Here is a 25,175-nt window from a genome sequence, read left to right on the forward strand (position 1 = left end):
AGAGGCTAAAGAGAGAGGGATTGTCTCTAACCTGTCCCTTTCTGCAGCCTATCTGTAGGGATGGAGCAGGAAGGCGCAGGAAAACCATCCCATAAGATGCTCCTTCCCAGAAGTATTCTAGCAAGCTCTTCACCAACTGGCTGCTCTTCAGATGTTTTGGACCACAACCTCCATCAGCCCCAGCCAGCACAGCTGGGAGTTGTATTCTGAAACATCTGGAGGTCCTTAGGATGGCAAAGGCAGGTCCAAATTAAATCCCTGAAAACTCTGAAAAAGAGGGAGGTGGAAGGAGGAGTTAATTTCTTTCCATCACAATAAGGAAGAAAATTAATTTTACGGTTTGTTTATTTATCTATCACATTTATATCCCACGTTTTCTCCAAGGAGCTCAAGGGTTCACTTCCTCCCCAACATATCCTCACAAGAACTCCATGAGTTAGGTTAGGCTGAGAGATGGTAACTGGCCCAAGGTCACCCTGGGAGTTTGCTGGCTGCGTGGGGATCTGAACCCTGGTCTTCCAGGTCCTAGTTCAACAATGTAACCAGTATGCCACCACTGGCTCCCCTCCGGGGAGAGAGAGAAGCATTAACACCCCCAACTGTTCTGCTCAGGTTTCATACAACCTCTGTCAACCTATCTCAATCTTGGTGGGGCTACAGTGTGTAACTTTTAACCAACCAGTCCTGACTTGGTGCTCTTCAGACATTTTGGACTACAGCTCCCATCAGCCCCAGACAACACACTGTCCTAGCACAAGCAGTCCATGAAACCAAAGTGAGGATTTTTGAAATGCAAGGAGAGAGGGATTTGGCTCTCCAACGGTGCATTGTACCACAAGCCCAACCTGTATTTCTCATGCAGCTGGGGACTGGGAAGAGATGACAGACTAGGAGCTGGGGGTGTCTCCAGGGAGATGCAGAGTAAGTGCATCTAAAGCTCTGTGTGACACAGTTTGTCTTCTTTGGGGAAGCGCCTCATACATTAGATTGGCATGTGTGTGCGGTAATGTCTGCAGGAGCAGTTTTCCCAATCTATGCGCTCTCCTTGAAGTGTGCTCTTCGAAGTACCATTTGGTGGAAAGGCAGGACACCATTTTTTCAGACAAACTAGGGGGAACTGTAGCTTGATGGTGGAGCATCTGCTGTGCATGCAGAACGTCCCAGGTTTAATCCCTGGCATATGTAGGTAGGGTTTTAGTGACGAGATTCTGGAGGCAAGCAATTGGGGAGGCTGTTCAGACCTTACTTGTGGACTTCCCAAGAGCATAAGACCACCAGAAGAGTATGCTGGATCAGGCCAGTGGCCCATCTACCCATTTCTGGATTTAGGGTTGTGTGAGCTGTTCCCCTGCACAGGGGGCATTCGGGGGCACCAAATGTTGGCCTCACACAGGGCACTGTATTATGAAAGATTACCAAAGTCTGCCCCTACTCTAGTCCAGCATCCTGTTCTACCAGTGGCCAACCAGATGCCCCCAAAGGAAAGCCTAGGAGGGGAACCTGAGCGCAACAGCTCTCTCCCCTCTCCCCTCTGTGGTTTTCAGCAACTGGTATTCAGAAGCATTACTGCCTCTGACAGTGAAGGCAGAACATAACCATCAAGGTTTATAGCCATTTGGAGCCTTATCCTCCTTATGTTTATCACTAAGCAAAGTTAAAAAAAACAACAGAACTAAGTTTTTTAAAACAGAGGGGAAGAAGATCAGGGGCCCAGGAGAAAACACCCCGGGCTCATGCAACCCCCTAGCAACCCTAAGACAGGAGGAACCAGCAGGTTCATGACGGCAGAACTGGAGCAAGTAGGGTGGTTAACTGTCCATCCGCATGCACTTCCCCCATACACAGAGTTATGGAGATGTGAAATGGTTGCCTGGAGGAGTTTGTGGAGAGGAGTACTGAGCACCTCAGGGGGCGCCTTAATGATCAGGATTGCAGAGTGCCAGTCTCCTCTTATTACATGTGTTATGTCAAGGAGAGAAACCATACCAGCTGGCAAACTGGTCCCCCTCCCTGCGTCAGTCTTGTAGGAAGATAGGAAGCTGCCTTATATCACTGTGTACTGGTTCACTCAGCTCAGTAATGCCTTGCCTGCATCAGAGGTGGGGAACCTGTGGCCCTCCAGGTATTGCTAGACTCCCATCCGCTCCAGTCAGCATAGCTTTTTTGTTCCGTTTCACTAGATTGAAATACTGCTTGGTTGTAAAAAGTCCTCAAAGCACTTTACAAAGAGAACAAAACAATGAAATTGTTAGTAAAAAAAATAATTCAGAAATAATTAAAATCAGTGATAAGCTAAAAACCAGGTTAAAGCACATGTCAACATTCTACATCTTTTGGATAGGCTTTGACTAAACAAAAAATTGTCTAAACAAAAATGCTTTTAGCAGGCACAGAAAGAGTACAGTGAAGGCACCTGCCTCGTGTCAATAGGCAGGGAGTTCCAAAGGGTAAGCGCTGCCATATGAAATGATGGAGTTCTTACAAATGCAGAATGGGTATCATATGGCACCCATAGTAATGCTCATTCTGCTGATTAAAGTGGATGAGAGGCCAGATGTGGGGAAAGGTTATCTCATAGTCCTGGTCCCAAGTTGTTAAGTGTCTTGAACTTGGCCTGGTAGCAAATCAGCAACCAGTGCAGATCTCTGAGCACAAATGTTACACAAATGTTGACAGGGTCTCCTGACAGCAGTCGTGCTGCAGCATTCTGCACCAACTGCAGCTTCCAGATCAAATGCAAAGCAAGCCCCACTTAGAGCACATTGCAGTTCAGTAGAACCTCGGGTTACGTGCTGTCCTCCTTACGAACGCTTTGGGTAACGAGCTCCGCTTACCCGAAAGTAGATGCTCCTGGTTGCAAACTTTGTCCCGGGATGCAAGCAGAAGTCACGTGCCGATGGTGCGGCGGCAGTGGGAGGCCCCATTAGCGAAAGCACACCTCATGTTAAAAATGGTTTCGGGTTAAGAATGGACCTCTGGAACGAATTAAATTCGTAACTGGAGGTACCACTGTAATCTAATCTTAAAGTAACCAGTACATGAACTACTGTGGCCAAGCTTTCCCAGTCCAGGAACGATTGTAGCTGCCATACCAGTTGGAGCTGGTAAAAGGCACTTCTAGCCACTGAGGCTACCTGGGCTTTCAGTAACAAAGATCGGTCCAGAATCACCCCCAGACTCCGAACCTTCTCCTTCAGAGGTAGGCAGTTGACCAGTTTCTCAGACACAGGAACCACACATCCACAGTGTCCCCATCTCGCCAAGATTCAAGCACATTTTGTTTGTCCTCATCCATCTAACCACTGCATCCAGGCACTGGTCCAGAGGGCTGCACAGCCTCTCCCAGTTCAGATGTTATGGAGAAATAGAGCTGATGGCACCTTGCCCCAAGACTCTTAATGACCACTCCCAGTGGCTTCATATAGATATTAAATAGCATTGGAGATAAGATAGTGCTCTGCGGCACCCCATTAACGTAACTACCCAGGGGGTGAGAAGCACTCACCTAATGCTAGTCTCTTGATTTGGTCCTGGAGTTAGGATTGGACCCATTGTAACTGATTCCCTCCACATGGATATTGAGGTCACTTGAGACAATCATCCTGAAATCCAACAATACCCCAGAGACTACCTTGGACAGCCCAATCAGGGATACTGCTGGGCAACAGGGCAATAAATAGACTAGGAGCATACCCAAGTGGTCTCTCTAAGACCCTCTAAGTCAGCCTTTCTCAACCTGTGGATCCCCAAATGTTGTTGAACTACAACTCCCATCACCCCTAGCTAGCAAGGCCAGAGCTCAGGGATGATGGGAGTTGTAGTCCAACAACATCTGGGGACCCACAGATTGAGAACTGCTGCTCTAAGTCCAAGATCAAGAAGTTTTCTGGCAAAGGAGTTGGTGGTTATATGGACAATAGCAAGCCTCACCCTCACCCTTGAACCCCTAGTCTAGACTGGTGGATGAACATGGTCTTAATTATGGACCCATCCATCAGGGATGGTCAGGGATGAGGGGATCTGTAGTCTAGCAACATCTGGATGGCTACAGTTTCCTAACATTTGGCCTATGGTGACCAGCAGCCCTTCAGATAGGGCGTCTCTCCTAGCCCTACATGAGGATTGAATCTGGGGGGTCTTCTGTATGCAGAGCAGATGCTGTGCCCCTGATCATGCAGATGACTCTTAGTGAGCAAAATGGGCGGTTTCTTCCTTTCTATAAAAGCTCTGCAGAAAAGAACTCCTTGAAGCACACATAAGTCCTGCTACTCTTAGCATCAAAATACATCACAGCCCGATAGTGTACCTCTCCCCATCTGAGGAGAGGAGGGAGCCCAGCTCCTCCTGTTAGTTCTGCAACAGTATGTACAGCCATTGAGTGGAACGCCCCAAGCTGGAGGGGTGACTTCACACAGTGTGCTATCGAAGCAGTGCGAAGTGTCCCTGAGCTGGAGAAGAGGGCGTCCCAAGGAGAAAAGAAGAGGCTCACAGTGCAGGCAACAGGAGATAGGGCGAGGCATCTCATCAGTGCTGCAGTGGTTGTCTCAATAATGGGCTTTCTGAGACGCTTGGCCAAGCTGACAGTCCTGGCACAGCTCTCTCTCTCTCTCTCTTTGCAGCGGAGCAATACCAGGGGGGAGGTGGGGGGTGGAAACAGATGCTCTGTCATTGTGCCTGAGCACCAGCCGCAGTGTCGCATTAGGCTAATGACAGGTTAGGATGTGGGTGTGGTGGAGCATAATTGCTTAATATTAGCAAAGGGCCTTGGTGGAGGTGGACCCAGATGCTGGCATTATGATATGTGAGACGTGCACAGCAAGCTGAAGTGGCCCTCACAGGAGCTAAAGTGAAGCTGCTGGTTCCCAGGTTTGGGGTGTATCAGGAGATGGGCCAATCTGACTGATGGGGTGCAATCCACTGGGAAATGTTTGTTACTGGCCCTGCTTTGGAGGCCTAGGCAGCGATGTTCTGAATACCAGTTGCTGGAATCTGCAGGAGGGGAAAATGCTCTTGTCCATGAGTCCTGCTAGGGGGCTTTTGAATAGGGGCATCTGGTTGGCCACCATAAGAACAAGATTCTGGACTAGATGAGCCATTTGCTTGATCCTAATTTGTACTTTCTGAAATAATACACAAATCGAAACACAGCCACCCTTTAAAACCATCACTTCTCCACATTTCACAGTGCAGTTCTCCAGCCAAGTGATGTGCACAAAAATGCATATACTGGCATAAAGTATGCCTATAATTGCATATATTAGGGTAAATTATATTAAAAAATGCATTATATCCCGGGAAGCTACTTTGAAAATGTGTATATTAGGAGAAATTGAAACTAAAATGCTGGTGAATTTTCATGAGCAACTTAAAAAATAAATAAATCTCAAGCTGATGTGGATATGTGGAGATTTAAAAATAAGCACATTGGAGACACCAAAATTGACAAATTTGTTGATTCCCAGGACCAGGGTCCAAAGGGGGCACTTCCTGTGGACGGCTGAATTGCCAGCTATTGTGGTGATTTTGTTTTATAGAAATTTGTTTTTTGTTTGTTTGTAAAATATATTTGTATATGATAAGATAGTATATGAAATCTGTTTACAGCACTAAACACATAAAACCATAGAGTTAAAAACATACACCAATTAATTATTATGGAAGGCTATATTCTCAATCGTAATTTTAAAAGGGCCAAGGAAGTGGGGGCCTGATTACTTTTTATCACTTGATTTAGGAGGGGAAGTTTTGATAGCAGATTTTCGAATTCAAAATAACTATCTTATGTCAGTAGAAATCAAAATTGAATTAGGAGCATTTCTTTTCTGTATAAATAAATATCTACCTCCCTCCTACTAACAGTATGTCACTGACCACCAATGTTTAGTCAGGTTGAATATCCCTACTAGAGCAGATCAGCCATAAATTCCTCACAGCATTTGTACTTTTTTATGGAGATTTTAATGCCTCAGTTGGAGCAACTGCAGAGGGTCTCTTGGTACTTTTTCGCTTAGACTCAGAAGATATTTTCCTAACCTCACATTGTTCTTTGGACAAGATGATGCACACACAAGCCTGAAACTGTTGCAATTTGTATTCCAGCATAATTTATATGTTCTTCACAAGAGTCCTCTAGACATATCTAAGGGTCAATATACTTATTTGAACAAGCATGCTGGAAGTGCTTTCAATCACATTATAGTCTCTCCTTCATTATTCACTTTTATAGGGGACAGGGGTGGCGCTGTGGTCTAAACCACTGAGCCTCTTGGGCTTGCCAATTGGAAGGTTGGCGGTTCGAATCCCCGCGATGGAGTGAGCTCCCGTTGCTCTGTCCCAGCTCCTGTCAACCTAGCAGTTCAAAAGCATGCCAATGCAAGTAGATAAATAGGTACCGTTGCAGTGGGAAGGTAAATGGCGTTTCCATGCGCTCTGGCACTTGTCATGGTCCTCCGTGCACCAGAAGCGGTGTAGTCATGCTGGCCACATGACCCGGAAATCTGTCTGTGGACAAACGCTGGCTCCCTCGGCCTGAAAGTGAGATGAGTGCCGCAACCCCATAGTTGCCTTTGACTGGACTTAACCCTCCAGGGGTCCTTTACCTTTACATTTTTATTCACTTTTGTGAACACTTTTGAAGTGCTAGAACAAACAGAAAGCAACTACTTTCCAATATCAGTGATCCTACGTCCTTTAACAGAAAACATACTAACTACCAAATCCTCAAGAGTGTGTTGAGAAATACAGGACATGACAAACTTGAGCCACCTTTTCGTGAGCAAATCTCCAAATCTTGTTGATGTCTTCCAGCAAATTGTCACAGAACCCAGGCCCTATTTGATAGCTTATATAATTAATAACAACACAGAGACAACACACCTTGACTGGTTTGATGGTCAATGCAAAGCAGCTAAGAAAGTTCTGGTTAAAGCAATTAGAGATTTGCATAAGAATTCATCAGAGGCTTCCACAGAAAATGTGATCAAATGTAGATTGGAATACAAGACTCTGCTCAAAAGCAAGAAAGCTGAATATACAAAAACCCAGTGGCAGGAACTGGGACTAGCAGTAATGGAAATTAAGGAAGACAAATTCTGGGAACTGGTGGCCCAGAGTTTAAATGAAGTGAGATCATTACAAGAAGCCTCAATTCCTCCCTTTAATTGTGTTAAATGTTTCTCCAACATATTTGGTGGCCAATATTTGGCCACCTCATGAGAAGAGAAGACTCCCTGGAAAAGACCCTGATGTTGAGAAAGATTGAGGGCACAAGGAGAAGGAGATGACAGAGGACGAGATGGTTGGACAGTGTTCTCGAAGCTACAAACATGAGTTTGACCAAGCTGGAAGACAGGAGTGCCTGGCGTGCTCTGGTCCATGGGGTCACGAAGAGTTGGACACGACTAAACAACAACAACAAAATCTGGGCAAACATATGTACCAGCAGTGTTTAAGGATTTCTCAAACCTACCTGATTGGCAACCAGTCTCCTGTAATGAGACAAAGGCCATTATTTCAAATAATGCTCCTGGAGAAGATATTCTTCCACCTGAGCTCTATAAAGAATACATGGAATCATGGAAGTCTATCCTGGCTGGCTTATTTACCACCATAAACAACACAGGCCAAATGTCCTCTGGGTATTGAGATTTTAAATAATTTTTATTAAGATTTCAGTAAAAGATATTGAGGTTTTATTGAGTATTATTTTCCTGATTTATAAGAAAGGAGATAGGAAGAATCCACAAAACTATCAGCTGGTTAGACACTTCCTCAAAGCTATAGGCATGGTATCTCCTTCAAAATTATCAGACTAGTTGCAAAATAGCAACATTATTTGTGAAGAACAAGTGGGATTCAGAGGAGGGCACAGCATCAATGATCGATGTTTTACTCTTAACCATAAGGAAATATACTAAGAACATTAAGAATTTTCCTTATATAGCCTTTATTGAGTTTTCTGCAGCATTCGACTACTAATTGAAACAGACAGGGAGAAATTTCGAATTGCTAACATTGACTACAGAATTCTGCTATTCATCCACAAACTATACAGCAATACAAGAAAGAGGTTTAAATGATGGCATGACTGATACGTTTAAAATGTCATAAGGAGTGAAGCAAGGTTGCATTCTGGCTCTCACTCTTTTTAACTTTTATAGCAATGATTTGGGGAAATATTTAGCCAATGCAAGCTCCACCTCTCCAGTAATTAGGAACAGAAAGATCTCCTTATTGATGTATGCAGATGAATTAGTGCTCCTCTCTCTTTCTTGATTGGGCCTCAAAAATCTCTTGAGGGGTGTTTAGCACATGCTGTAAACAGGAAAGCCTATCTATAAATTACTCTTAAGACCAAGATTATGATTTTTGGCAAAGACAGTCCTAGGTATAAATGATTTTTTAGATCAGTGAGCTATTGAACAAACTTACTCATTTAGATACCTGGGTGTACACTTTAGTGAAAGCCTTTCTTGGAACTGTCATATGGAAGCAGTGAAAGTTAAAGCACAGAAAACCATGGGGCATTGATGAAGTTCTTTTGCAATAAAGGAGGGAAGCTGATTGAACCTGCCCTAAAGATATTTGGTAGGATAGTGCATATTCAAATGCTCTAAGGTTTTGCAGTCTGGGTTTTGGAAACTGTGCAGAATATATTATATCTATATCTATCTATCTATCTATCTATCTATCTATCTATCTATCTATCTAAAAATACTCTACCATCAGGAATATCAGAAGCTCTTTTTCACACATAATCCTCATGGCCAACAATTAAGGCAAGAACGGACAGTGCTCCTTTAAAGTATATTTTAAAAACTGCTACTATCCTATTGAGAGTTTTCCTGTGCTGTATGGACTTGGGTGATAACCAGCTTGTCAAGGTGTTTTAGAAATGAACTCTGCTTTGACATTGAATAAGTGTCAATTAAGGAATTGGCTTTTCTGGACAGGAGGGACCTACAACTAAACTGGAAACACCAGATTTCCCCCTTGGTATCCACTTTTGAGAAGAGAGCATTTTAGAGCTTGTTATATGACTAAACTCTGACCAGTTTCCTTAAGAACTGCATTTATTGCACTGCGTTGCCAAGTGATGACCACTGCATTCTTGGAAGGCTGCTACAGCAAGGTCCCATAAGCAGGCAGCCTTTGTATTTGTGGTCAACCACAGGTGGAAGACTTCACTCATTATCTGTTAGCCTTAAATAGAGACCCCAGAGATTGCTTTCTGAAACCTTTGCGCACACAAGCAAGCAGGCACAGCCCAGCAGAAATGGTTCAATTTCTTTTGAGTGGCAATAATAGCTTTGTAACACACAAGAGTGGCCCTCTATGCATTGGCTGCAAAAAAACCAAAACAAAAATGCAGGCAAAACAACCAAGGCAAATGGAGTTAGATAAAAAATATATATATATTGATGTGGTGATTCAGAGATTTAATTTGACATCAAGCTGGATTTGAGCTTGTTGGTGTCTCTGGTAACTTCTCTCTCTTACACCACGGATGTTGGCAAATTGCATTTTAAAAAGGAAAAATAGTATTAGAATTGGAGCTGTCAGAGATGCACAAGGAAAACTGTGTTTTAATGCTCAGAATCTTAGCAAAGTCTTTTTTTATATTTTGCCTGTATGTTCTGAATTATTTTATTAATACTATTGCTTAATACAAGTTTGTCATGGCCTTTGTCTCTAGAACAATAAACTTACGAACTGACCTTTGTATTCATAATTGCCTGCACAGATCTGGCAGAATAGAAAAGTTTTAATTGCTATCTAAACGAGGATGTGGCCTCAATAATTGGTAAAGATGGTTAAATGGTAAAAGCCATGCCTATGAAGATGACTTTGCTCACGACATTTCCAACATCCCTCATCAGGCTCACAGAACTTCATAAAAATGCCAGATGCAGAGAGCGCTTGATGTCTCTGGAAAAAGGGGATGTGTGTGTGTTCGTGTGTGTGTAAATAATTAATTCCTTTGCAAATGAGGAATTCCAGTGTGGTTTGAGCAGACTGCTTTATGTCTCCCCAAAATCTCTTTGAAGCCTTTTAAAAAACACACAATGCACAGCGTGATGTGAAGCCAGCCTGTTGGTCATAACATCAACAGCTGCTCCAGATGGACTGGAAATGCTATTGGCTGCTGACGCCAGACCCTTGCAGAAAGTGCTCCAGTGTTCTGCAAAGAATCAAATGTGCTTCAATCTGCCTTTGGGGTCAGATTGCACTTCCCAGCAGCAGCAGTGTGGGGGATCTTTGCTATGCCATTGCCATAACACTGAGAAGAAGAAAAACTCTGTCATGACTCTCAGATTTGGCCCCTTTGTGGAAGATTCAGGCGGCAATGAAACAAGGCTGCTGCATTCAGAGGATGATCCTCAGTGCTTCCCCCTTGGTTCCCCTGACCTGAGGAGGGAGCTATTCTGCCTTTCTCAGACTTGGGAGGTATTTCCACACCTGCTATGGTGCAGAGGTCAGCCCACAGTTGAACTATGGAACTCGCTCACACAGGAGGTAGTGATGGCCACCAACTTAGGTGGCCTTAAAAGAGGATTAGACAAATTCATGGTGGACAAGGCTATCAGTGGCTTCTAGCTGGAGGCAGTAATGTTTCTGAATATCAGTCTCTGGAAACCACAGGAGAGGAGGGGACCCTTGTGTCCAGGTCCTGCTTGCAGAGTTCCCTTTGGCTTATCTGCTTGGCCAGTGAGAGAACAGGATACTTGAACTAGATGGATCATTGGCTAGATCCAGAAGGCTCTTCTTATTTCTGCAGAAACAGATAAGGTCTCCTACACATGGCACAAAAAAGCTCCCCAAGGAAGTGGGTCATAGGAATGTAAACCTTACACAATATCAAAAGCTTATTCCATCCAGTTCAAATTGCCTACAACGACTAGCATCAGCGATCAAGGATTTCAGGCTGGGTGTCTCCTAGCCCGCCCTAGAGCCGATGAGCACTGAGGCCTTCATGTAAAGCAGGTGCTGTGCTATAGGAATCTGCCTTATACTGAGTCGGACCTTTAGTCCATCTAGCTCAGGATTGTCTACAGTGATTGGCAGGGGGCATTCCCAGCCCTACCTGGGGATTGAACCTGGGACCTTCTGCATCCAAAGCAGACGCCGTACCACTGATCAATGAGCCTTCCTCTTGAGGTCAGCTGCAGCACAGGGCTTTCCAGCCTACTAAGTGATGGAATGTTTCCTTGAATTCTACTCATTTATTTATTTAAAAACATTTACAAACCACTTAATATTTAAAAAGCACAACACAAAAAGTATGAACATAGAATAAAAATACAGTATAAAACCACTAGAACATGTGCAAAAGCATATAAATGGGGTTTTTTTGTCTGCCTGGATGGAGGAAAGGGAGGTGCTCTGTGTGTGTGTGTGTGTGTGAGAGAGAGAGAGAGAGAGAGAGAACTAGCTTACTGTACAAAGGTAAAATTTGCATCAGTTGCTCCACCCACTTTTGCCTCTGATCCCACCCCCCACTGGCATGTGCCGCCCCCCCCCCCCCCGGGAGGTTGCCTAGGAGTGAATGTGGCCCTTGGGCTGAAAAAGGTTCTTCAGCCCTGTTCTATACTGACTGGCATCGGCTCTCCAGGGTTTCAAGCAAGCACCCTTTCACAGCCCTACTTGGAGATGCAGAGGACAGAGGGATGGAGCCTGAGACCTTTTGCATGCAAAGAAGATGCTCTTCCACTGAGCTGGGACCCTTCCCCAAAAGGCTTGTTTTAAAGACTAGCAAGTTTATTACGGCATCAGCTTTTTGTGGACCAGAACCCACTTTGTCAGAGGCATGACGTAGGGAGTGCAGATGTTCAGATTCTTTGATAAGGGGGGTGGAACGATCAGACAGCCTCGGAAGGCAAGGAATGGTGGCCAATGAGTCACATTCTCCAGGCAGAGCTCAGACAAGATTGGAAAGAACGGAGTGACCCAGCCCAAGTAGCAGCCGCTGGGTCGCAATAAATCAGCAGAGCAAGGAAACACAAAACAACAGGAGCATTAAAACCCGAAGGAGGACAGCAATTTCCTCTAGTGAGCCATGGAATATGGATTCCATAGTAGCAAATGTGCTCATACGATATGATATGATACGATACGATAATCTTTGTTGTCATTGTCTCCATAGAACCCTCAGCACCCTGAATTACAGCTCCCATAATTATTTGGGGGAAGCCATGCCTGTCTAAAGTGGTATCATAGTGCTTTAAATATATGGTGTGAATGTGGCTTTAGCTGGTTCCACCAGTCATTGACTCTGCCTCTGTCTGCCATTGGCTCTGGCTCCATCTACTGTTGCTCCATGCCTTCTGCTCTACCGGGGCACTGGCCGCCACAGGCTGACGCGCTGAAGTCCCAGAATAAACTAGCAGAGAGTCATCAGTTGCCCCTTTTGGCATCCTCAGAGGCACTGGTCCTTAATAGATCTCCCAAGCAGAGTTGCCAAGCCTTCTTGTCCTCCTGGACTGCACTGCCTCCCTGTCTGATTGCTTATTCACAACCTTACCAAGATGCACTGAATTTACCAGAAATTACTGGTGGCTGTGTGGCTTATTGGCAGAGCACATGTTATGCATGCAGAAGGTCCCAGGTTTTATTCCCAGTTTCTCCAGTTAGCAGGGCTGGGAAATACCTGCCTGCATGAACTCCAGGAAGTCAGTCAGATCAGACAGTCCTGAGGTAGACTGACAATGATTGGTGGAAGGCAGTTTCCTATGTTTATGGGTGACTCAGGAAGCTGAACAGTGTCTGCCGGCCACTACAGGTGCAACTGGCCTCTTGGCTTGGAAATTTGATTTTATCACTCCAGTTCTACATAATTTGCAGAATGCTAGAGATCTGGGTGCCTTGGGAGCTGCCTTTTCCTTGCACCCTCTGATTGACATCTGAGGCCCGGCTCCAAATCCCTCAGCAGGCAAGGGTGGTGTCAACTATGGGCAGAGCTTTTTCTGCTGCAGCTCCTACCCTATGGGATTCTTTCCCAGGTGAGGTCTGTCAGGCCCCATTGCCATTGAGAAACTTTCAGTTAATTGTGTCATTTTTTTCTGGTTCAGTTCAGTGTTATTTTCGTGCTGCTGCAATTTGTTAAACAGGTTGGATAATGTTAACTTAAATAGGAGCCTTGGAGCTGCAATGTGTTGACATCTCAGTGCATATCTTGTTCTCATATTTTCTCTCTCTTTTTTGGCAAAGAAATGAAAAGGAAGCAATTGCTTTCTTCTGTAAAGCTTCTGATTTCTGTAAATAAATTAAAAGGGAGCAATTGCTATCTTCTGTAAAGCTTCTGATTTTGCTTTAAAACATCTATGTTTTTATTATGTATAATATGAATGAATTAAAGCCTAGGTGGAGCTTAAAAACATTTTTAAGGGGTTATGTTTGTTTTGCTTGGTTTATTATTATGAGTGTCTGTTAGCTGCCATGAGTCTCTTTGGGAAAATAGGGTAGAAAAACTGAAATAAAACAATCAAAGGCACACTATTACGGAAGAGAATGTGTGGTGGTGATGGTGGCAGCTGAATTTGGCTTCTTCAAGCCTGTTACAAGATACACACAGAGGTTTCTTCTGCTGCATGATCTCCAGACCTGAGAAGGTAGCCAAACTGAGACCCGGAGCAAACCCCTTTGTAATTAGTTCAGATTCTCAGCTACTGCTTAAAATGACTCATACGGCTAGAGGCCTTGCTGCTCCTGCTCCTCATGTTCTGTGCACACATTTCTACAAGTCAGGATCTGAGCATCTGCTTCCGTCAGCCACCATCCATTTCTCTCATACTTATGGGCACCAGTTCAGAGGAAGCACTCGCGCCAGCGATGCCATGGTGGCACCAACCATTCCAGATCTGCCTTCAGGGACTCATGTGCCCCAGAGGTCTGAGGATCTGCTATCTCTCCCTCTTTCTCTTTTGCCCTTCTCTCTTCTCCCAGGCCCATTTTCTCGTCGGTGCTGTGATAAGATAGGAAACCACTTACGTGAAGTAGGAAAGGAAATGGCATCTCAGGCCGGCAAATGTTGTGGGTATATGTGGCTCCGTCGTAGAGCACGTGGCCTGCAGCTCCAGTTACAAATGTTGGGAGATGTAGGAGAGGCAAGAGGAAGGACTTCTTGACACAGTGCATAGTTCAGTTGTGGAATTTGCTTAAAGAGGAGGCAGTGATGGCCACAAACCTGGATGGCTTTAAAAGAGGGTTAGACAAATTCATCTTGATAGCTACTAGCCATGGGGGCTATTGTTCTACCTCTACTGTGAGAGCCACTAAATGCCTCCGAATGCTGGTTGCTGGAAGCCACAGGAGGGGAGGGTGCTGGTGAGCTTATAGGCTTCCCATTGAGGTGTCTAGTTTGCCACTGTGAGAAAAGGAAGCTGAATTAGATGAGCCACTTGCCTGATCTGGCAGGCTCTTCTCGTGTTCTTATACAATGTTCTCAGGCTCTAGGAACTTGGACCCAAACTTTTTTGGCAGCCCCATATATAAATACTTCAGCCACTTAGTTCTGGCTTCATGGTGTATGCAAGGCTTTGGGTTCTAGGGTCAATTACAGATGGCTCTCAATTTCAAGTATAGAGCTGGGGGAAAGCAAGGGGAAGAGCCATAGCTCAGTGGTAGAGCATCTGTTCTGCATAAAGAAGGTCCCTGGTTCAGCCCCTGGTGTCTCCAGATAGGACTGGGAAAGACACCTGTCTGAAACCCTGGATAGCTGCTGCCAGTCAGTGTAGAGAAAATGGACCCCAGTGTTCTTACTTGGTATAAGGCAGCTTTGTAGGTTTCTGTGATATAGAAAGAATCCCCAAAGATAGAAAGTCTAATTTTGTTGAGTAATCCTCTGCTTTTCAGCAGATTCATGAACTGATTAAATTCACATCAATTTGCACATTTAAACACCCATATAGGCTCTGTTTTCAACTACTAGAGGATTTGTGAGATAAATGATGATGTTGTATAAGCAAAAGCTGCCGTGTATTACTAGAGGGGAAGGGCATCCTTCATACTGGCATATTCTATTCCCTTTCACCAAAACCCAAAGAGCCCCCAAATGCAAATCCTTAGCTTACATCACCCTCAGCCACTACCAATTAATCAACCAAAAATTTAAGTTGATTAACCTGCTGGTGAAACTGTTCAAAGCCTAGTGTGAAAAATTGGTTTTGTCCCCCCCTTACAGTGTGTGTGTGTGTGTGTGAGAGAGAGAGAGAGAGAGAGAGGGTGGGGAATGAATCCCCCAAATGTTGGAGGGGTAGGGTCATTCCACACCTGTCCGTATCTGTGTGATGCAGGCCCTGCTCAAGGAGTTTTGCCAAACCTCTCAAGAAGCCCTGCACTGGTGGTGGATGTGTTCTGTTCATCTGTTGTCTTGCACTCAATTTGCTCAGGCCCTTCTTAGCGCCTCTAAGTGGATTGCGCTCCTCCCAGCTGTCTTCTCTGGGCATCGAAATGCTCAGTGTTTGAGGGGATAGAACGGAGCACTGTGGCAGTCTCTGAGCACTGAGGGCAAAGGTAGAAACTGACTTCTTGCGGGGGCTTCTTTGCTCTTCATCCTCCCTCCAATGAGTCAAACCAGATTCCTCCTCCTCCTATCCTGAGTGGTGGGAGGGATCAGAACTTTAATCTGATGTAGATTATATCCATCCACCCACTCCCTCCTTCTCTTCCTCTTTCTTTCCGTTCCTCCCTCCTTCCCTCTCTGCTGCTGCTCCCCTCCTTTCCCTTCCCTTCCTGCTTCATCTCTTCAAAGAAGTGAGCATAAAGTTAACAAGCAGAAAGAAAGAGAGGGAGGGAAGGAAGGAAGGAGATGAATGAGTGAAGGAAGGGAAGAAGAAGAGAGCTCTCAGAAGAGAGGCGCCCTGCCACTTGTGCCCAGTGGAGCTCTAGATTTGACTGCTGCCGCCTCTCTCCCTTTGCTCCTAAGGACTGCCTTTCATGGAACCAATTGCCCGCTTCCCTTTCTAAGCCTGTCTCCCGGAAAGGCAGCTTCAGCATATTATGGGCAACTGTGTGAAGTCTCCACTGAGAAACCTCTCAAAAAAGGTACGTTTCCCCCCAGCATCTTTGGGACAGGGTGACCACTTGGTGTCGCTTAAACAGGTAGGGAGGGTTTGTGGGAAGCAGGTGGAGATGTGTCTCCCAAACTCCCCGCCTAAAGTTGGTCATCGGTTGGGCAGCACAGAGGCTGAGAACAGTCACTTGTGGGTGTTTGTGTGCATGAAAGCATGATCCCGTCCATGTGCAGTTGTGTGTCGGCACAGAGGTATGTGCAGTTGTGGGCACATGTTTGCAAAACATGGGGCATGAGGCACTAGGAAGCACTCCAGCACAAGCTGCATATAAATGAGCAGGAGATGCTCCTCTTGGTATAGGTGCCATTAATTGCCTTGAGAATTGTGCAGGAGATCCTCTCGGGATTGTTGTGCCCAGTGCCTTTTTTCTGGGGGGACACATACCCCTAAACGTTTTGTGAATCTAAGTTTGGCCTCATTGAGGGACAGTATTTCAATATTAGTAGGAAAATGAGAGTATCCCTAAACATTTTTTTAGAAAAAAGCACTGGTTGTGCCCCTTGTTGGTTGATTACAAGTGTGTTCACGTTTCTGTACCTAAACATACTAGCACACATGTTTTGTACAAAGCTACCAACTGAAGCATCTTTCTATGGGTGTAGGTGCACTTGTTGCTTTGTGCATAGATGTGCAGAGTGCAAATCCATTAGCGCATATTCTTCATTAGGGACACAACTAAATGGTGTCTAGTTTGCGGTGCATTTTGTGTTATCGCAATCAGGCTGTTTAAGCCACAAGCGCATATCCTGGCTAGGTTGTCCCCCGTGCTTCCATGAGGGTCTGTGATCTGTCATCCCTGTTGAAACAAAGATTTTAGGGTATTGCTAGCAGTTACTGCACTCTGGGACAGGGGAAGATGTGACCTCCTTCCCAAATCCCCCTCTGCCCTTCCCCAGTTTTCTGTTGGGGGGTGGGTCCAGCCGCTGTTTCTTCAGCCCCACCTTCTGCATTAATGTAGGTCAGCCCTTCCGGCAGTTATGTGCCAGTCCCCATTTACCCTGGAAGAATCACTTCCATGGTAAACAACAATGACCTTTAAAGCATGAAATGGACTGGATTTTGCATCGTTTAGGGTGCACGTTTTCCTATGTGCTGCTTCACACCCCCTTTTCTCTGAGGCCTTGTCCTGACTCCCCCACCCATGAGGGTAAGTTGCTGGGCCTTTGCTGGGATAGCTTGTACCCTTTGGAATTATTTGTTGTGGGAAAGCCATAACATTAATTTCAGCACACTGCCGATGCTTTTTTAAGAACACATTTTTAAGTAGTTAATCTTAACTGGCTGTTGATGCTGCTGTTAAGTTCTGTGTTTATAACTCGGCTGAGGGTTTCAGTGGGTGTTTTCATCTATAGCGAAGTGTTTGGATTTTAGCTGCGTGATCAGTTGTGCTCAAGGTTCTTCCCCCCCATACATTCTTATTGAATCTTCCTGTGATTTTCTGCTGTAATCACTTCAAGTAACTTTTGGCAGAGAATGCAACAGATAGGCTTTATAAATAAAACTAGCAATACAGCAGAGCACCCACATAGCATTTACTGATTCCCCGCTTCCCCTTCCATTTCTATGCTCTGGCAAAAAGGTATATTTGTGGAAATAAGTAACACACACACCCCACGACTGAACTGTGAATGGAGTTCAACCTGGAAGGTGGGCACACATTTGCCCAATAACACCACCAGGCACTTCCAACTTGTTGTGGCATCAGTGGCAGTACAGGAACAGTAGCCATCTGTTAGTAATTGGATGATGCTGGTGATACAGGGAAGGGCCGTAGCTGTATGGCAGAGCACCCACTTTGCATGCAGAAAGTCCCAGGTTCAATTCCTGGCAGCATCTCTAGGTAGGGCCAGGAAAGGTTCCCTGCCTAAAAACCCTAGAGAGCCATTGCTGCCACCCAGTGAGGACAATACTGATCTCTGTATAAAGCAGCTTCCTGTGTTCTTAATGACAAGTGGAGCAAGGGATTATTGAAACAGAAGGAATAAGTGAAGTGAGCCCACCCTGTAAGCAGATGCAGATATTTGTGCGGTTCAAAAGGGTGTAAGTTTGTGGGATTGTGCAGATCGTGCCTGGGATGAACGTCTGTGCTCCTTTGCATGTATCTGTGCGCACATTGATCCAGTTATGTACAGTGACGTAGCCACACATATGGACAGATGCTCACATCTATGCCCCACACCTATCTGTGGGGTGGCCTTCTCCTCTATGAACACATATCTGTCCTGGCATGTGTTTAAGCTTCCCCCACATATGTGCTCCTGGTATGTAAATGTCTGTGTTTCAGATCCCTCCCTCTCCCAGGTGGTTTGTGTGAGTGTTGGCATTCAGCCAGTGGACTGCTTTATGTTGAAGTGCTCAGAATAGTTTGTGGACACAGAAGCAGCAGTAGCAGTGTAGCGGTAACATGGGTGGCTGTTGAGCTGGCAATGGAGCCGATTCTCCACCACTGCGAACTTCAAAATAAACTTCTGGACAAAATGCTTCCTAAATTTGCTTGCTGAGACGCCTAGCAAATGGATATTGAACAGACTCACAAGGCTTAATTGATAGATTAATCAAAGTAAAGTTTTAGTTGACTGACTGGTTGATGGAGCCAATTTTTACTAATAGTTGAAGTGTTTTTGTTCAGGGCAGGCATGTCTTCCTAGATAACAAAAAGAAGAAGCAAACTATCCCATGTACCAATGAACAGAGCCTTTGTTTTGACATGCCGTGTGCTGTCTTGTGCTTCCTTTAGTATCTCCAAGAGGCACCCCTGGTACTTTCCAAATGTATTTAACCCATTAATTGTTTGTGGGGCAGGTCAGATGTAAACTGCTGACATCCTACTGGCCAGATACATCTTACTAATAGTTTTCCGAATCTCTGACTTAGGATTCTAAGGTCAGGGCCGATGAAATTCTCTTTCCAGAAGTTTCAAGCCAATGAAAGGAGGAAGTGCTCTCTCTTTGTGTGTGTACACTCACCTACCTAATGGTAGAGCCGGCCCTCTGCCTAATGGTAGGGTCAACTGACACTCAAGTTATCCCACCAATGCCTATGATGAAATAATTTTTGCATTGTTTCGAGAGCTTGTTTTGGGTTTCACCAGAGACAACATATAAACATACAAACACACACACCTGTCTGTTTCGCATGGAGCACAATGCCATCCATGCTTCCCTCTCTGGAAAACTTTGTTCTCTGTCCCATGTAGCAAACAGAGGGACATCCCTTCTGCTGTGTGGTCTTCATGAGGACACTTCTGTACCGAGCCGTGTACTTTGCTTTCTGTCACATATGTGTTGTTGTTGTGGATTCTGGCCTTGATGCTATTCTTGCGCCGTGATGCCAATAGCATCATACCTTGGCAGATTGACTCAGGGCTGTGTGTTTTTGTTAAAATAAGAAAAATGCCAGCTCCCATCAAGCTGGATATGTGTGTCGTGCAACAAACACACGTGGCCTCTAAACACAGCCGTGCATGCAAATCTGTGAGCATCTGTGTCCATGTTCTCAGCCCTGCCAAAAGGAGGGTGCAATGCTTTGCAGCACTGCCTTTTTTAATTTTTGGAAGGCGATTGCCCAAAGCTGCCAGCAGCACCATGAAGAAACAAGCTCCCTTTCTCTGTCTCCCATGAAAACAACGATGGGGTTGTTAATGTTTACTGCGTACGATCCAAAGGTCCCTGTGAAGGGAAGACGGCTAGCTTTTTATAGCTGCATGAGAATGTCAGGATGAAACGTTTCTGCCAGAACCCAGGCCGATGCATTGCTATATAAGGCAGCCGTTGGTTCTCCAGTGGGGCCAGGAACTCTCAAGACCAGATTCCACTCTGGGGTCCCAGAATGCTGCTGGGAGGTGCCTCTTGTGAAAGCAAAACAAGACAGCACCCCACGTAATGTGGAACAGAGGAGGGTGGCGGAGGCTGAGTGGGATTTCTGATAGCGAGGGAGCCAAACAGGCCTGCATTAGGTTTGAGTGAATGACCAAAGGCCCACTGTGCCCTTTGCCACTGATCCTGTAATACTTGCTATTTTTCTAAAAAGAAATACGCTCGGCATTGAAGCCCTGCTCTTTGAAATCCTGATCACATAAATGCACAGATAGTCACTTCTGGAATTTCAACAGGCAACAGGAATTTCAACTTCTGCTATCTTCCTTTACATTATTATTATTATTATTATTATTATTATTATTAATTAATTAATTTATTTCACTATTTTCAAAAAATGAAACGCAAAGCATCTTTTAAAAAAATGAACAATAAAAACAAGGATAGAACAACCTGAAATGTACAAATAACATGTAGGTAACTTTAAGGACTAGAAACTTACTTTTTAAAAAACCTGAGTCGCAGGACACTTACTTCTGTGGCCATTGCCCATTTTGTGCTTGTTCCCATATGGCCAGACCTAACTCCTGATCAAATGACCAAATAGTGTATATTGAATGCATGGAGATAAAGGTGGGATTATGGCCCCACTAGAACACCAGTTTATTCATTGGCTCTTCTGAACAGACAACTTAAGTCTGTCCTTACGTCTCCTGCATACAGACAGCTGTTGAAATGGAGCAGGGAAATCCAGCTGCGATGCTGGTGTTCCACACAATATCTTTTCCTAGGTGTCACCGAGGGTAGACACAGATTGGAGAGACGCAGGTGGGTGGCACCTGCCCCTGCAATGCCCAATTTGGGCCTGAGGTCTCTCCAGCATCCTGCTCTTTCTCAGGCTTCATAGAGACTAGCAACTTTGGAAATCTTTCCCTTTTTTAAAAATGCCCACTGACATTCTCAGGGAACTCAGTTCTGTATGCAATTCCGACATTCCAGCGGTGTCACCTTGGGAATACCAGGCTGCCCTGTGTATTGTAAGCAAACTTATATTGGTACACATGGGAAGCGCTGTGGTTACTAATATGCAGCTGCTCCAAGTGTCTTGCCAGGATGTACGGGCCGCCCAATTCATGTTCAGCAGGAGCCCCAAGAGACACTTCTGTCATCAGCCTTCTCTTGAACTCACAAAGAGCTACGCCTGTGCCTTGTAGGCTAGGCATGATTTCACCTCCAATTGTTTTGGTCCAGGCAGCAGAGGAGATCAGAGAAACCCTTTCTTCTTCTCTGCCCTCTTTCTAGTTGCTGGAAGGACGTCTGCAGTGCACAGAGGGCTTTTGATGTCATTTCCAAAGTGGGGGGGGGGGGCGACGACCTTTGTTGGCCGCTGGAAGTGAATTCTAGTCCCTGGCTGCTCAGAGCTGTAACAAACAGAAGGGGTGTGTATGTGTGAAGTGGTATGTATTGAAAGATGAGGGGTAGGGGGTGGGGGAGACAGACGTAACTTACTAAGCAAGGTGGAAATGGTTTATACACATCTTTGCTGTCCTGTACACACGTATACCTCTCCGGGGAGGGGAGAAAGGTTCTGCAGCTTCTTAGCAAGTCCTTGCAGGGGAGGAGACAGGGGTAGGTGCTGAGCACCTACTGCCTAGTATCCGAATGTCGCCAGCATATTTCCCCTTGCACAAATCCCTGTGGTACATTTTCAACAGCTTTACAGTTTTCAATAGTTTTAGAGTGTTATTTAGGGGTGGATGGAGGTGGTGTGGTGAAAGGGGGGGGGGAATGTGATACTTAAAACGTTGCGATATTCCTTAAAAGCACAAGGGTAGCTCAAAGAGTCAGTCCACAGTTTCTGCTTGCGCTGCAAATGGTGACGCCAGGTTCCTGTGGCAGGAAAAGAGCCTCTGTTCAGATGGTTACGTCTGTCTTCCCCTTAAGTCTGGACTAGCCTTTGCCAACCATGTGCCCTCCAAGGCGTTTTGGATCACAACTCCCATCAGCCCCGGCCTGGCCATGCTGGCTGGGGCTGATGGGAGTTGTGGTCCAAAACACCTTGATGGGCCAAAGGTTAGCCGAGGGCTAGGCTGGCCTCTCTGCTCACTGAAAGCATTGGAGCAGACCTGGGAGGAACCGGGAGGTAACTTCCTCTATTGTATCATTTGCTTGCTGCTGGTTTGGCGGAGAAGATCCACCATGAGGACAAGACATGCTATACAGCTGTCCAGACGAGCGAGGAGGGGTCAACAGCCGGGGAGTACCAAGGCCCACTCATGGTGCTGGCCCAGAACTGCGCTGTGATGCACAACATCCTGGGGCCGGCGTGTATCTTCCTCAGGAAGGGATTCGCAGAGAACAGGCAGCCAGTACGTAAGTTGCACCCGGACGGGCAAGGCAAACACTGCAGAGCCCAGAGGGTGTGTGGAATCATGTGCCCTCGCCCTCCTGTGGATTGAAAGCCAAAAAAAAGCATGTCGCCATCTGGGTCTCAAGAGATCCCCATCACCTCCTTCCCAGCCCAGAATGGTTGGGGTGTGGGGAATGGGGGGAGAAATGGTCTGCACTACGGTCAACAATCGCTTCTCCTCTCATACCCGTGGTTCAATAAAACACAATGCTAATAAAGCAAACGTGCAGCCCTTTCACGACACCCAAAATCAGCTGCTCGAGGCAACTGCCTCATTCTGGCTCGTGGTAGGGCCAGTCCTAATGGTAGGGCCGGCTAAGTAGCATCCAAAACCTGTCACTTCACTTTGCCACATCAACAGGGCCAACTTTGAGTCATTACATCGGTCAATCTGTCATGGGTGCTTTAGCTGAGATACCTGCGTTGCAGGGGGTTGGACTAGATGACCCTGGGGATCCCTTCCAACTCTACAGACTTATGATTCCTGAGACACCTTACAGCAGTGGTGAGGAACCTCAGGCCCAGGTCAAATGTGCCGCCCCCCCCCCCCCCAGCATCTCTAGCTGTCTCTCAGAACTCTCCCCAGGCAACACCCCTCATTGCCCATCTCCAAAGTGTTTTTGGCTGGCTGGAATGTGTCACTGATCTCTGCTCACGGCTCTTGCTTCCCTGGAAGGAGGGTACATAGGAGGGCTGTGAGTGTAGAAACTGGCTGACTGTACAAAGGTAACATTTACAAGTGTTGCTCCACCCACTGTTGTCTCTGGCCCTGTCCACTACTGGCATGTGGCCTTCTGAAGCTTTCCCAGTAGGGAATGTGGCCCTCAGGCTGAAAAAGGGTCCCCAACCCTGTTTTATGGGGTAAAGTTGGACATCTATTACTCCAGGTTTGTCAATGAGAATAACCCTTACTTTGGCCCTTCCTATGTCATGGGGAGGGGAATCCTTAGAGAGAACTAGGCAAACTGCCACTAAGGTTTACTGCCGCCACCCCTTCCGATCAGTCTAAATAAAAGCAGCAGGAGAAATTGGATAATGGCACACTTTGAAATTGCTGGCTTGGTGAGGGAGATTTTCAGCTCAAGAGATCCTCCTCCAACAAGGAGAGAGGAATCTTTGCTTTGGCTAGGGAGCGGGCAGGAATGTGATTAATTTCTCCCTGAAGAGTGAATCCTACCTAATTTGCACATTCCCAAACAACATACAAACCAAAACACGGCTGTCCTTTGAAAAATCCACATCTCTCAATTTTGCAATGCAGTTCTCCAGCTAAGCAACACGTGAAAAATGCTTATGCGAGTCCAGAAAAATGCACATATTGTAACATTAAAAAATGCATTATGTAAGGGGAATACTGAATTGCAAAAATGTGCTACGTTAGGCAAAACTGCATACAATAATGAGTTGATTAGGAGAAATTTACATTAAATTGCTGATGAATTTTCATTAGGGCTTTTGTTTTCTTAAATAACAATCAGAAACTGATGTGGAAATGCAGAGAACTGAACTTTGGGATGGACAGATGAGCAACTGAGAGAAACCGAAACGGAGGGATTTCCCCAGCCCTATCTCTGGCCCACCCCTCTGCAACCCAGTGGGTTTGCCCCACTGGAAGGAGACTCTGAGCACCTGCTGTTCTTTCACAAGCACAGGAGTCGGTGGGGAACTAGCTTTGTGGGCCTGAGACCCAGGAAATGGAGGACTCCATTTTGTGGGAACCTGCTGTGGGCCTAGAGCAGCTTGATGGGGGCAAGGAGGTAGAGGCTGAGAACTGGGAGTGGTCTGCCCACCTTCCTCTGCCCTCAATTGCCTGGAGATCTGGAGATGTTGCCCCTTCTTCCTGGGCAGCCAGCAGTGCATTTCCAGCTTGGGCTTTCTTTTCTCTTGCTGCAGCTTTCTCCACCCATCCCATCTACCCTTGAAAACAAAATGTTCGGCATTTGCAAGTACTTCCTGCCTGGGCTGAATCATTGTCTCATGTTACCTTTGTCTGCAGATGCTCCAGTCTCTCTCAGGAGCTGCCTTTCTGCCCTAGGCATCTGAGGAATGGATGGGGCCATAGCTTAGTGGTAGAGCATCTGTTTTGCATGCAGATGGTCCCAGGTCCTATCCCCAGCAGCATCTCCAGGTAGGCCTGGGGGAGACCTCTGAGTCTGAAACCCTGGAGAGCCATTACTGCCAGTCAGGGTAGATAACAGTGAACTACGTCTGTCTTCCCCTCAGTAGAAGGCAGCTGCCTAGGTTTCCTGAGATGGTGCCTACAGCTTCCAGAGCCCCAGTTTTTTCCTACTAGCCAGGTTTTTTTTGGAGATCTCAGGGCAACATGGGAGGGGCTCAGCTGGCATGAGATGTTCCCACCAGTTTAGCCGGCTGCTGGGAGGGAGGTACCAGCAGCTCCCAGCTCTTCCAGGCAGAGCTCATCATGGCTATCAGCCTAATTCTGCCTTCTACTTTCTGTTCCTGGAAACAAGGCAATCTTGGCTCTCTGGCGTGAGCATCTCTAATGAGCTGGTGTAAATCTGAGATGTGGAAGGACCTGGCTAGTGGGATAGGCTTCAGAAAGGCTGCTCTTTCTCAGGTTCACTTGCTGGGAAGGATAATGTCATGGGGTTTTAATTCTTCCATGTGCCTTTTTGCCTTGGGAGAGAGACAGTAGGCCACTGGCAGAGCACTTGCTTTGCATGCAGAAGGTCCCAGGGTCAATTCCTGGCAACATCTCCACTCAACATGCTCTCTCTGGAACCAGGGCCAGAAAAGAACCCTATGTCCCTGCCTGGGATCTTGAATATTTGCTGCTGGTCAGAGTAGACCAACTTGGCCAACCTGATGCCTTCCAGTTATTTTGGACTACCATTCCCATCAGCCCCTGCAAGCATGGCT

At 46.0% G+C, this 25,175-nt stretch overlaps 1 protein-coding gene across 10 annotated transcripts in view; it reads left to right on the forward strand.

The window, feature by feature from the left end:
- The window catches only part of CABP1 (calcium binding protein 1), a 73,001-nt gene that overhangs the window by 38,826 nt on the left and 9,000 nt on the right, over nt 1-25,175 (forward strand). For 3 of the 10 annotated variants that reach the window (XM_080986411.1, XM_080986410.1, XM_080986412.1), the window contains exons 2-3: nt 15,923-16,041; nt 22,078-22,254. The exons of 1 other annotated variant lie outside the window; for it this stretch is intronic. In XM_080986411.1, coding sequence (XP_080842537.1) covers nt 15,997-16,041; nt 22,078-22,254 — 222 coding nt within the window. In that variant the 5' untranslated portion in view covers nt 15,923-15,996. Of the gene's footprint in view, nt 1-15,569; nt 16,042-16,839; nt 17,218-22,077; nt 22,259-25,175 lie in introns of those variants that run through there. 6 more of the 10 variants (XM_080986413.1, XM_080986415.1, XM_080986406.1 and 3 more) reach the window with 4 other exon arrangements.

Source organism: Podarcis pityusensis (genome assembly GCF_964106645.2).
Source record: "Podarcis pityusensis genome assembly, chromosome: 16".
NCBI classification, from domain to species: Eukaryota; Metazoa; Chordata; class Lepidosauria; order Squamata; family Lacertidae; genus Podarcis; species Podarcis pityusensis.